We start from the raw sequence: 13,837 nt of genomic DNA, 5'->3' as shown, positions 1-13,837 counted from the left end.
CAAGGCCAGGAATGCAGCCACAGCGACTTCAAACCCGTGAGTGCACTCATATTCTCTTTTAGATGTTGGATCTGCTGGGGTTTGAGCCTTTTTGCAACATCCCCTCAGAGGGCTCTCTGCTTGTGAGGTTTTCTGAGTCTTGCAAGTTTCCAGAGATGGATGATTTTATGTATTCTTTTCTGCCAGCAAAATGACTTGAAATATGCTGATAGCTGCTCTTTCCCTCCCACGCTGCTACACTGGGTTTCTCCTGCTGGGTTTCTCCTGCTGGGTTTTTCTCCTTCAGACTCAAGTTGGCTCTCGAGCTTCGATCTGCAAATACGTTCTATGCTGTTGCCTTGTTGTTGTCCTCAGCCTTCACATAATAGCATTGTGCTTACTGGCATATACAGTTCTGCAACAGGTCTTCTGCATTTTGGTCACTGGAGGAAAGCAAATGGTTCGTCTCGGCCCACAGTGGTACGTTCTCTCAAAGCTGCTACTTTATTTCTCCAGCCAAGAAGTTCAAGTTTGTGTCCAGCGTCCGAAAAGGCGTCCAAAGCGGACCATTACTTACTGATTCTGTGTCAATGACGTGCTTGTGACACCTGTTAACATACAAACCAGAGCAAGTAGTGTTATGTTGGTGAAATGCAGTGATTTAAGGCCATTATGTTTTTTTTTGCAAACACTTTGTTGGCACGCAATTTGTGGCAAATTTAAAACCTGCATTCTGAACACCCACTTGTTGCATTCTGAGACATCCTCAGACTGATTGTTCACTATGTCCATTGGTGGAGAGCTCCCTGCAGTCAGTGCACGAACACTAGAAAAGAGAACGGAGAAGCTTCGATAGCACAACCCAGTTCATAAAAAGGTCTTTCTTTTCTGCGATGACGTTCTGAGACACCTTGGGGAGAGTAAGACGAAGGGTACCTTTTTGAGAGGTTTTCTTCACTATCTCAAATCATACATGTATCTAATTTCTGCAGACCATTTTGAAATGTTTTATTCTGCTGTTTCAGACCTGTTGGCAGACTCTCTTGAGTTGTGCCGTCATTTTTTGATTTGCGACAAATATCGGTATCAATGTGATTATCAAGTGGGACATTTCTAGAGGGGAATTGATGTGACCCGATCAATTATATTGATAGACTAGTGTTACAGAGCGATGTTTCTTTTAGGGTTGCATCAGTTTTTATATTATTTCATCATCGAGTGTTTCTTTTTTTCAGTTGCATTCCTTATACAGATTTTTAAGTTTGGAACTTCGAGCCCTGGTGTCTGATCAGTACTCAGTGTTGGCAGTATTGGAACGGAGGTATCCGAATTGACTCTTTGCTAAGCAATTATTTTTTAATTTCAACTGGTAAAAGAGAGATGCCAGATACAGAATGCAACTAGCGATTATTTTCGTCAGCGATTATTCTCCTCGTTAATCGATTGATCGCTTGATCTAATAAATGTCAACAAACTTTGACAAAAGTTGCCCCCTTCGCAACTTGTCAGTGCCCAAGGTGACAACTTCAAATATTAGTTTTGTCTGACCAAAAGACGATGAAATTATGATGTTTGTGAAGAGAAGCGGCAAATCCTGGATTGATGGATTGATTGGTTATCAAAATAGTGGCCAATTAGTTTTATTAGTCCACTTATTGCAGCTTAATTGACCATTTTGCCGAACAGGAGACGGATCCCAAAAATAACTGACCATGGCAATGCAAGTGTCTCACTGTGACAACATATCATGCAGACTTGACTGTATTTCACTCCAAAGCAATGAGTGGAAACCAATGACTTCCTGGTTCAGCAGAACAATGCATTACAATCTGCAGTCGAAGCTCCTTTGTTTTCCTTCAATCCCTTTGTTCTATGCAGTTTTAGCATGCTGTATGTATCACTGGACGGGGTCGTGTCATGGGCGGCTGCCTAACGAGCAGGCGGACTGTCTATTTAAAGCTCGTATACGCAGATTGCAGCTGATACAAATCTGTATTAACGAGATGTTCTGTCCGTTTATGCCGACCCTCGAAACTGACCAGCGAAGCATGCGCAGCCACGGGGAAGCCTCTGGGATGTTTGTTTTTTTAGCGAACGGACACTGTTGCCATCAACGGAGCAGGTCAACGGCATGATAGCACCTCAGCTGTGTGTGTGTGTGTGTGTGTGTGTGTAATCTGAGACGTTAAATCTTTCATCCTGAGAGATGCTCAATGCAGAGAGGTGGATTGGAAAAACCACAACAGGGGAATCACATGTGGGCCACGGTGAGTTTCGAGTCGTGCTTTCAGACGGATGCTTCGCCGGGAGTTTCTTGATCCATATTGCAGTGAGCTACAAGTCTGCCAGGAGAACATTTTCATCATTTAATTCAGTTGAATCATTAGGGAGTGAATACAAAGCTGGCATGGCCATGCAGCCCAACGAGTCTCTATTTGACCGCCCTTTGTAACCGTCTTGCATGTTTGTGTGATGCGCATTTGACCTCAAGCCAGGTTCAAAGATAATCATGTTGACAGAGAAGGCTACGAGAAGGCACTGACATCCTCTGTGCCCTCTGCCTGTTGCTGCTGAGCTCCTCCCGACTTCTCCCTCCACTCCTCCCACGTCTCTTTTCTCTCTGTCACTGCGGCGACACACCTTCATATCTCCGCCGCCTTCTGAGAGGAAAAGGAAAAAAAACAACAAAAAAAACAAAAGAGGCCACCGAAAATAGAACGACAACAAAAAACAAAATAAACGCATGCATGAATGCACGCAGACACGTGCATTCAGACAAACACAGACACATCAAAATATGTGCATACATGAATGAGTACATGCACACACACACACACACACACACACACGGCGGAGGGACAACATTACCGTGACACTCCAGGGACCGGAGTCAGCGTTTGATTGACATTGTGAAGAATGACCCGTAGGAAGGATTGTGGGACGCGGGAGTCAGTGCGATGTGACGGATGGAACTGGAGCAGAGCGCTGCATAAAAGGGAAGCGGCAGCATATAGGTGTGCACTTTTTCACCTATATATGAGTATTATGTGCATGCGGCCGTGGATAGTTTGTAGCAAACGTGCAGACTGCTTATGGTTTCCCAAAAGAAGAACATAACTCAAACCACATGCAGCATCCTTCTGGTGACCTGTACACACAACTGCCTGGTCTGCCCTGTTTTTCCTTCAATGCAGCTTCTTGCCAAGGACGTGACCATGAAGCTGTATTCGAGTGGTCAGAATACAGTTCAGTTGGTACAGTACGGCCCAAGAGTCCACCTGTTTAAACTTGTTTTTGTGTCGTTTTATTATTTTATTTTATTTTGCTTCTATGCCGGTTGCTGTATTTCTTTTGTGTAGCACTTTGTGACATTTTCTTGAAAGATGTTTTATACATTGGTAAGTTTGTTAGTTACTATAAAGGTGTGCCTGTGGATCAGTGAGACATTTTTACAAACAGGGAAAAATCCGGAAAATCTAATTAAATTGCGTTGTTTGCCTTTTACTTGAATCACATCATGATGACACGATGCTATTGCATTATAGTTTTCAGTCAAATTATAATGTTCAAATGAATGATTCTGGAAAAGAAATTAAAAAATGACGTTAAAAAACTAACAAGCTGCGAAACCCAGCAAGAAATTGCACCACTGAATTGCAATCATGTGTTTGAGGTGGTCAAACATTTACATTTCCAACCGTGGAAGGACCAGCTCAGTACATTAATCACACATTTGAGAAATGAGAAACACTCAAAAAATGTTTTCCTTATGCAAGTTTAGCATGAATAAATGTTACATTTTGCCTTTGTGTGTCAACGGTTGGATATAACCTTTTCAAAAATAAAAACGTCATAGTCTTATGCACACTTTTCTCTGCTTTCATGCCATAATTTCATAACACACTGCCTTCATTGCGCACAGCGGACTGGAGCACATCCTGCAATACGCACTGCTGAGTCATGAATCGTTCTTGATTTGAATTGCGACCCCCGAGAATTGAAATCAAATTGTGAAATACTGAATGATTCACACCCCTATCCTCTACCATCATCTGCTAACTGAATGGATCATGACAGGAGATGTGTCAGGATGATCTGGGCGCCTTATCACACTCTTTACATTACATTACATTACATTACATGTCATTTAGCTGACGCTTTTATCCAACGCGACTTACAATAAGTGCATTAAACCATGAGTCCAAACTCAGAACAACAAGAATCAAGCAAGTACAATTTCTTCAATAACGTTAAACTACAGAGTACTATCCGTAAGTGCCATTTAAGTGCTACTAAAGTGCTAAACACGCAAACATATTTCCCTGCAATGAACCCTATTATTACGATTTGGATTTGTTTCACATCAGCCAGCTTGAAGAAAGGTGTGATGTTGTGGATCACGTCTGCGTGATTTTAGACTTCGTCATGCCTGTGTTTCTTTTGTCGCGTATTACTACGACCGAGATGAAATGCTGATTGATCACACTGACAAGCCGCATTAGTGTCTGCCAGAGCGTATCAGCTCAGTGTGCCTGACCTGCAGTCACTGCATGCTTCAATACACACACACACACACACATATATATATATATATATATATATATATATATATATATATATATATATATATATATATATATATATATATATATATATATATATATATATCCATATCGCACACTCAGCCTTAATGTGAGGCCTGATAGCAGCCAGACTCTGTATCACTAATTAGCCACTCGCCTCCTCCTCTGACCAGAACCTTGGTGAAACAGCACCGCACATATAATGGTGCAGTTCTACTTACAGCAACAGTAATTAGCCATTAAACACAACCTGTGGCCTGAGCACTCCGCTGTCTGATTATCGCACGGCTTCATTCTCCTCGCTCTCGCCACCAGAGCGGCACAAGACCATGCTGCCAGTCACCCACCGTCGGGGGAGGGTGGTGTGCTCTCTTATCCTTCCGTCCCCCCCCCCCCCCCCATCTCCTCCTCCGGCCGCTTACTCCTGCATTTTTATCGCTTTCAAGATTAATTTCCCAAACATTTGAAAACCCGATGCATCACATTAGTTTTTAGTGGTTGTACTGTATTAATCACTAACGTGGCATTACTGTGGCATTTTACGTTCCCCCCCCCCCCCCACCCCGGCAGGCACCGTGTCTGAGCCTCTTAAAGGGCATGGAAAGCACCGCTGCCACCCACAAGCACGCCTCCCTAAGGCGCCCGGGGAGGCAGCAGCAACCTGTGCTATTTAACCAGGACGAGAAGCTGGAGTGCAGCCACAGAACGGAGGGCTCAGTGTGGACGGCGCTTACGAGATAGACTGCAGCTGTCTGCAGTGGTGGATTGTGGTCGGCTGATGTTAGTGTGTGTGTGTGTGTGTGTGTGTGTGTGTGTGTGTGTGTGTGTGTTGTAGTGAGGCTTAAATGAGCAGCAATTTCCCCCTGAAGGGTTTTTCCTCACCCTCAAACAACTGCTTCTGGTTGTGGGCTGTACTGGAGATTATTGGCTTAGTGATTAATGAAATGATTCATTTGGTTGGCATGTTGGAACAGAGTAATGCAGTGTGTGTTTTTTCCAGGTCCAACAGAAAAAAAAACACAATTCCATCATTTATTTTCAAGGCTTTATGCGCTTCAGTGGAGTGCTTCGTGAAAAAAAAAAAAAAGCACAAATGTCAAACGATGCAGACAAAGCTTTTTTCTTTTGCTCTAACCTGAGCTTTACCTCAAGTGGAGGGAGGGGGAGAACGGAAAGACAATACAGCAGGCAGCATGGGGGCCTTGTGGCACCTTGCTGTGTCGTGGTGACTGCATTGGCTTCCGACTGCAACCAAAAAACGCTGTGAATTTCTCACCAAAACATCAATTTGTGGTGACTTGCTGGCGCCCATCATTTTTCTTCACATGTAATTCTGCTAAAATCAATCGGAAAAATAAGTGCTTTGTTGAAGCCATTTAGAAATGTATCAATACTTCAAATTGTAAAGCAGACGGCCTGAGATACTGTTTTCTTTTTTTGTATTATGCCCCAGGATGCTGAAGAGGGATGTAGATAAAAAAAAAGAGGATTTCCAAAGCAGATCAATAAAGCATAAAATCATCATTACCATGCAAGATGCTGTGGGTCTAACTACTGCAACACACACACACACACACACACACACACACACGCAGAACAAACTCACATGTGACAGCACATTACAACACAAACTGACACACACATGAAAAGAGATCCACCAGCACATGAAGGCACACGCAGACACACACACTTGCATCTCCTCGTCCTCTCGTGGCCACGATGAAGTAGGTCTCCAGACGGGCTGCTGAGGTAATGGGCCGTACTCCCAGCTTCCTCTTCTCCCTTTTGGAGGTGTGGATGCAACATCAAACCACGAGTTCGTGACCCGACGTCTCCTCTCCTTAGCCACTGACACAGCTCTCTGTCTGCCAGAAACCTCTCATTTTCTGTCCTGCTTAAAAGACCACAGGGTGATGTACGAGGACAGAAAATAAATAATAATGATAATCAGTATATATTCGGGATGTCCAAAGCTGAACTACAGGATCAGCCTTTTTTTGTTGTTGTTGATTGATTCATAGTGACTATATAAAGTCCATTTATTAATTTCCAAACCACCGTTCAATCCCACTGCACTCTGTTAACCGCACGAGTGAAAAGAGACACACAAAATAATTGAACGCATTCCAGCGAAAAAAGGTTGTTTTATGTCCACTTCTGCCGCACTTTGAAAGTGAACCACACCTTTTACAGCGTGGCTCTTGGGTGGAACTACATTTGAACTAGACATTACGTTCACGCTGAGCGTACAGAAAAGCCCGTCTAATTGGCGTGCATAGTTTCTCCTGCTGCAACAGATCCATATACAAAACATTCGGAGGGAACTGCACTACCTCACGCGCTCGGCCATGCGGAAGCCACTAAGCTGTGAAACATACACTGGCGTTCAATAGTTTGGCATCGTCTGCCACACAATCGTGATTTAGTTAAAGCCAGAAGGCTGAGAAGGAATACTCTGTTTTTTTTTCATTCGTGTAAGTTGTAGAAAGTCCTCTTCACGGTGGGTTTTGCCAAAGAAAAGGATTGTTTTCTACAACAGAAACCTTGAACAACGCTTCAACTAAACTGAACAACGGCTGAAAGCGCAGAAAGTGACAAAGATTCCTGAGAGCAACGATTCAATAACAATAAAAGAAATCATGTGTTCATAGAATCCAAAAGGTTGGTATTCTCTCAGGTCAGATGTTTACCCTTCATTATTTATTCAAAGTGCTTGTAGGGCTGCCTGTGTTTATCCATCAAAAATGCATGTTCTTACACAATATATATATATATATATATATATATATATATATATATATATATATATAAAAAGGTAAATATTAATTCAGTCATGACATGCTGAGATTTTGTACGGAGCTTTTTGGCTCTGTCAAGCTCCTCGATAAGCTGCCTGAACAGGAGAGTTTACTCAATATCTAACTGCTCAAACCTGAAGGGCTGATTTTGTGAGAAAAAAAACAAGAAAAAAAAACTAAATTCCCACGACCACCATAGACTGACTTTTTTTTTTTAGACTCCCCTTTTGTGTCCACCTGTCTTTCTTCTCTTTAATCTCTAAAAGCTGCCCAGGAGCTCTTTTGATCTCAAGAGTCACCTGAGAGATGTGTGCTCTGGGTCTCATGGGTCCGTTTGCTGAAGTAAAGAGATTTAGGGAAGCTTGGATGGAAAGTGACCTCTGCTTTAATGGATACCGTGACATTTTGAGTCGGGAGTGTCTTATTTTAAATCCTCTCTCAGCACATTTGGCCCACACGGGAGTGTAGGTTGGGACTTGTGAAATCAGATAAGCTCATGAAGCATTTTATTTTATTTCAGTCAATTAATCAAACCTTACATCCCCAGAAATGTCAGATGGTTTAGAGGTTGCTTTTCTACAATGTTTTCTTGTTGGAAAAATGCGGCGAATATATGTGCTGTAATTTGCATCACCAATACTTTTCTTTTTTTCATTTTTTTTTTTTTCACCTCGCAATGGGGACCTTTCAGTCTGCTGAAATACCAGACTACAACTTTAAATGTCAAGATACATCTTCGACAGTTCCACCTGCCAGCACCGCCGCCCTCACATGTCTCCAGGTGCGACTGCATGCGCTGCTGGAAAGGATCTCACATCGGTGTCAGGACAATGTGCGCTCTTTTTGTCAAAGTTATGCTCCGTGTGCAAGACAGCTTGATTTGAAATCACAGACATTGGCCCCGCGAGGCCAAAGTTGGATTGATTTTCTGTCTCGGCTATTTCTTGTTTGACCAGGGACTTTTATTTTTATTGTATGGGGATAAAAAGTTGTTCTGTCGTTGAAGGCTTTCAACGTTTGGCTATTACAATTCTCTAGTCAGCTGAATTCATCATGAACAAATGTCTGAGGCCATGTGGATTAATTAATTAGGATACAAGAAATTAAAGTAGAAATATGACACATTTATCTGGTGTTCATCATCACAAATCCAAATGATTGCTAACGCTTCTCTGTGTGATGGTTTTGCATTTGGCCGCTGTTTCGAGTTATAAAATGATAATGCGTCAGTGTTTGGGGGGCTGCAACTGTGGTGTAGTGGCACTGTCGCCTCACAGCAAGAGGGGTTTGGATCCCGGTCTGGGCAGTCCTTCTCTGTGGAGTTTGCATGTTCTCCCCGTGTCAGCGTGGGTTCCCTCTGGGTTCTCCGGCTATACCTCCCACAGTCCAAAGACATGCAAGCTTGGGTTATTGGACTCTAAATTGCCCGTAGGTATGAATGTGAGCGTGAATGGTTGTCTGCCTCTACATGTGTTCATTATGATTAACTCATGATAATTTAGTTTTATATGAAATAATTAAAGCTATAGGGAGTCATTGTCGCTTTCTTTCTGACAGACAAGCCTCAGAGTAGAGGGAAAGAGGAAAAGGGACATTTTTTTGCAATCAATCAAAAGCATGTGGGTGTGTAAAGGTAACCAGCTGGTGAAGCTCATGCCTTTGAAAGACACCCCCGTCTAGTGACTGTGTCGCATTCCTGTCCTTACATCAATAATTTGTGTTGAAAGAAAATAAGTTTGTTCTACTCTGCTCCTAAAACGAGATGTTTACTGCTGTTTAGAAGAATAAGGGGAAAACAAGTATTTTTGTTCTCCAGAGAGCCAGTAATGTCTCACTTCTGCTCTCCTCTTCGCTGTGGCAGCTGCACCGTGGAGGAAACACAGTGGGCTTGACGCTGGTTTGTGTAATCACAAACGGCTGAATGGATGAACTTTGCATTATTTTTACCTCCAGGTGAACAGTCTGTAAAAAGAAATAGACCAGTTACACAAACCGTGTTCCCATGGAGACAAACAACGTGTATGAGAACACAAGGTGTTAGCACACACACAGAGCATATCCCCATTTCCTGACAGGGAGAACTAGTTTGTTGAAATTCTCTCCTTCGTAGCGAAAAACACAAAAAAAACTTCAAAAAACAGACTTCTGCTTTCAGATGGTGTTCGATATGCTATCTCGCATGAATCTGAACTTCTAACCTTCCATAAAATAGGCCAGCATGCGCATTTCGTGGATTCACCACTTTTTTGAGGGCTCGTTTGGGTGAATATTTGATCGAGCCTTCCTTTTTAACGCTGCATTATAACGACAAGGTCATTTTGAAGCCGATGTGCGCCAGCTCATTGTCAGCGTCAGCCGTGACGCGGGGAGGTTTGGTTTGGCGGTCGTGGCGTTTAACTTGTCGTTAATGTGTACGGACAGCCGGCGAGCAGGCAGGAGGGCGGAGAGGGATGGAGGGGTGGAGCAGAGTGAGCTACAGGGTGAGCTGCAGGGTGAGCTACAGGGTGAGCTACAGAGTGAGCTACAGGGTGAGCTACAGCGTGAGCTACAGGGTGAGCTACAGCGTGAGCTACAGGGTGAGCTACAGAGTGAGCTACAGAGTGAGCTACAGCGTGAGCTACAGGGTGAGCTACAGCGTGAGCTACAGCGTGAGAGGGTGAGCTACAGAGTGAGCTACAGGGTGAGCTACAGCGTGAGCTACAGGGTGAGCTACAGCGTGAGCTACAGGGTGAGCTACAGAGTGAGCTACAGAGTGAGCTACAGCGTGAGCTACAGGGTGAGCTACAGAGTGAGCTACAGAGTGAGCTACAGAGGGCCTGGCTAACATGATGAGGGCAGGATGTGAGGAGGAGATGGAGAGGCATCGAAAAGTTTGTCTGGTGGTTTATGTGACAAACGGAGAGAGAGAGAGTTCAGTTGAGTAAGTTTTAAGTGAAGTGTAAGGAAGGCTGCTTAGCTTAGTAAACATGAAACCAGAGTCCAAAGTGACGCCTTCAACTTCCTTTAGTTTAGTCTTTGTAATGTCAGAAGGAAGTGAAAAATACCCATTTAGAGCCCACGGTGATGTCTTAAAATATCTGTTTTCCCCCCAACAAAGGCAGCAGAACATTAAACACAATAAAACAATTACATTTCAAGAACTGATTCCAGTATTTCTATACATAATACATTCACATTCGACAACTTTTAGGCAACAAGAACAAGTAGATGAATAATAAGGATTTAGTATTCCTCCACCATGGGGACAGTATGGGGAGGGCTATGAAACTGTCTTTGTTCCTCACGTTTATATACATATTTTATATGTTGACTGCTGATGAGTCCTAAAATCATGGATTCATCACTGAAATGTGTCTTCCTGGATTGTATTTTATCTTCATACTTTATTAGCATGCTCACGCCATCACAGCTTATTGTGTGTTTTAAAAAAATATTATTTATTTAATCGCTTTTTTTGGCCATATTAACTTCTAACAATCCATGTGTTCAGTTTATGATAATATGACAACATAACACATTGTAGAAAAGCAGCAATCCTCACACTTATGAAGGTGGTAGCAGTACATGTTAAATGCTTGCTTCATAAATTACTTAATGAATAGATTGTTAATTGTTTTTTAATAATATATGAGTAGAGGAACTGATTTAACAATAGTATTGTAAGGGCTTTGGCAGCAAAAAGCTTTTCAGTTTCAATCAAATTACTAACACATTTCTTGTAAAAACCTTTCATTATTTGAAAGTCAAGGTTTTCGAATGTTCAATAAAAGAAATTCAATTAGGAATAGATAGATATTGAACGTAAGCTTTCAGGACATACGTTTTCAATGCAAACACATTTTGAAAGACGTATGCGGTGGGGAGAAGAACAGAAAGACCAGAGTGCTGCTTTTTTATTGTTGTATTTAGTGGAGATTCATCATTGCAACACATTTTTTTAAGAGGCTGCTGTTATTGTTTGTTTCATCCTGCTTTTTTTACTCGGGATATTCCATGGTTTTCACATTTTTATCAAAATAACCCTGTTTTTTTTAGCAGCGGCCGGTAGTAACGTACTGGTGAAGCGTATGTGGCAGGTGCAGTTTGGCTCTTTTTAGTGATTGCTGATTTAGACTATTTACGCATGTTTGTGTGTGTGTGTGTGTGTATGTGTGTGTGTGTGTGTGTGTGTCTTCGAAGAACGGACGAATAGCTCCCAGTGAATGTCGGATAGTATTTTTGCTTGAAATGCCCATCCTTATTAGTTACATACGAATAATTGACTTGCTACAATGCAGTGATCATTAAGGACTATTTGGGCCCTAATGGGAATGAGTATGTTTTCTAAGCAGCAATTACTTTAAATTATGTCTGAACCAGTCGCAACGAAAGGCCATACAATAGGCTCTTCACTGAACACTAATGCAGTTTTACCGGAACTGTTTAGTAACAATAACAAAAAAATGATCTTCAACGGGAAAACCGTTAACGAGGTCTTACCGTGAAACAAACAGGGGGATTATATTCGTAAGAAGTCTTAATTAAAACATATCTCCTTCCTGTTGGCTTTGAGAAAAATCGACAGGTTGTAATTTGGACCGATTGAGAGGTTTGGGGGAATAATATGACCGTCACTTACGTCCCATAACGTACAAAAGAATCCAAGTTCTCAACGTGCAGCTCTCTGCCCTTTTATTTTCTGCGGTATCTGTATTCATTCCTTCAAATTAAAAAAAAGCTCAGTGCACACATCAATTAAACCCCAAGGCTACAGTTACACGAGGTCTCACATGTCTTGTTTAAAAGGACTCTTGGTGCACTAAACCTCATTAAACCTCACAAGGGAAAGTCATCGGGGTACTGATAATTCCAAAACAAGAGGAAACGGTAATTAAGGCACAAGATGAACTGACTGCAGTAATTCAAACAGTGAGGTCGGGGCGAGTGGCTCTCGGCTGAAAGCCTCCTGAATCACGCCTCACGTGAAACTGCTATCTGTCCCGTCATTCAGGTTCGATTGACAAAAAGATGTTATCACATCGCAAACATGTCCGTTAGGTTTTCAGGAACGAAGGGGAAGAAATATATTTTGTATCTATTTACACAATAACCTTATTTTTCATTCTTTTTTTTTCTTCTTTTTTCGGCTGCATCCCAAAATAAAGGAGTTTGAAGGGAAGCCTTCGCCTGTCTATAATCACGCAATCACTGGAGAGTCTGCCGTTTACCACCGTGAAGAGGCTAATGGTTTCACTGGAACTAAGTGTGGCTGTTGGCGCTGCTCTTTGTGAATCGGACCGCAAGAAAGGGCAAACTAATTGTATATATACATTACTTAATTTAAATATATTCATATGGTTAGGGGTTAGGGTTCACCCTTTGCGGTGCTTTTTTGGTCTTATCTGTGCGGGTGTAGTGGCCACAAATGTCACACGATACTTTTGAGAGTCGTATGAGTTCAGTGAGTGTCAGGAAGATCAGAAATATGCATTCATACCTATGACATAGATATTCCTGCTGCTCGGTGGTTTGACCATCAGTCTCATCGGACTCAAAGCTGTCTACAAAATGTGTAAACTTCTCTGAAAGCTGTCTGGTTCTGGGGCAGTTATTTATCAATGTTGCCATGTCAGTCACTATAGTTTAGCAACATTTGTTGCTGCCTAATAAAAAAAGAAAAGAAAAGGTTTGTATGCTTTTCCAATAAGAGTCTTTTCTCCTCGTAGATTCAATAGTGATTTCAGTAAAGAACATCCACTGATTGGTTAAAACAAAAAATATACTGCCCTTCCAACGAGAAGCATGAATACAATGTCCGACTGAATTAATGAAGCGAAATTAATTTGTTATTCTGTTTATTTATTAGAAATAGCAGAAATTCATCAATATACTAATGAATTTGTGACGAAATATATCTTCCTTATCGACTCTAGGCCAAAATGTTCCTTTAATATCCTGAAGTTAACAACTATTTTAATAATTACTCTTATTCTGTATTTTCTCCACTTTATTGTTGCACTTCTCTGCTGTATGCCGTGTAATGTTTTGGATGTGTTTTTTTTTCTTTTTTTTCTCTACTTTTGAGGTTTTGTAGTTATTTAATGAAGAAATAATCCACACCAGGGCAATCATCAGTTGAAAATTAGCTTTCTATTTATTCTCTTGAACCCGAATGACAAATGAGTGTGGAATGCGATGGATGATGATTGCAACTTAATCAGAGGCAGATGACGCAGTCGACGTTTTCATCTTCATTTAAAAGTGAATATTGAAACTCGTGTGTGCGTCTTCTCGTGCGGTTTTAAAACGTCTGTGTTGCTCTCACTCAGCTCGAGTAGCGTTTGTACATATTGATTTTCCTGCGTCCCCGCTCTGTGTTTTCACTCAGTTTTAAAACCGTGACCGAACCTGCGGTTTATAGTGCTATTTGTAGACCCGGTATATAAAAAAAAAAAAGCTCGCCATTGGAAAGTTCTTCCGGCTAACGGCGTGTCGGCG

At 41.9% G+C, this 13,837-nt stretch overlaps 1 protein-coding gene across 1 annotated transcript in view; it reads left to right on the top strand.

Moving 5' to 3' along the window:
• asic2 (acid-sensing (proton-gated) ion channel 2) overlaps positions 1–13,837 on the top strand; it is a 270,743-nt gene that overhangs the window by 537 nt on the left and 256,369 nt on the right. Inside the window, exon 1 of the mRNA XM_034539419.1 lies at positions 1–36. This exon is cut by the window's left edge and continues 537 nt beyond it. Coding sequence (XP_034395310.1) covers positions 1–36 — 36 coding nt within the window. The remainder of the gene's footprint in view (positions 37–13,837) is intronic.

The sequence above is a fragment of the Cyclopterus lumpus genome, chromosome 8 (assembly GCF_009769545.1).
Source record: "Cyclopterus lumpus isolate fCycLum1 chromosome 8, fCycLum1.pri, whole genome shotgun sequence".
NCBI classification, from domain to species: Eukaryota; Metazoa; Chordata; class Actinopteri; order Perciformes; family Cyclopteridae; genus Cyclopterus; species Cyclopterus lumpus.
Note: the sequence above shows the minus strand (reverse complement) of the source record. Positions and strands in the feature narration are given on the sequence as shown.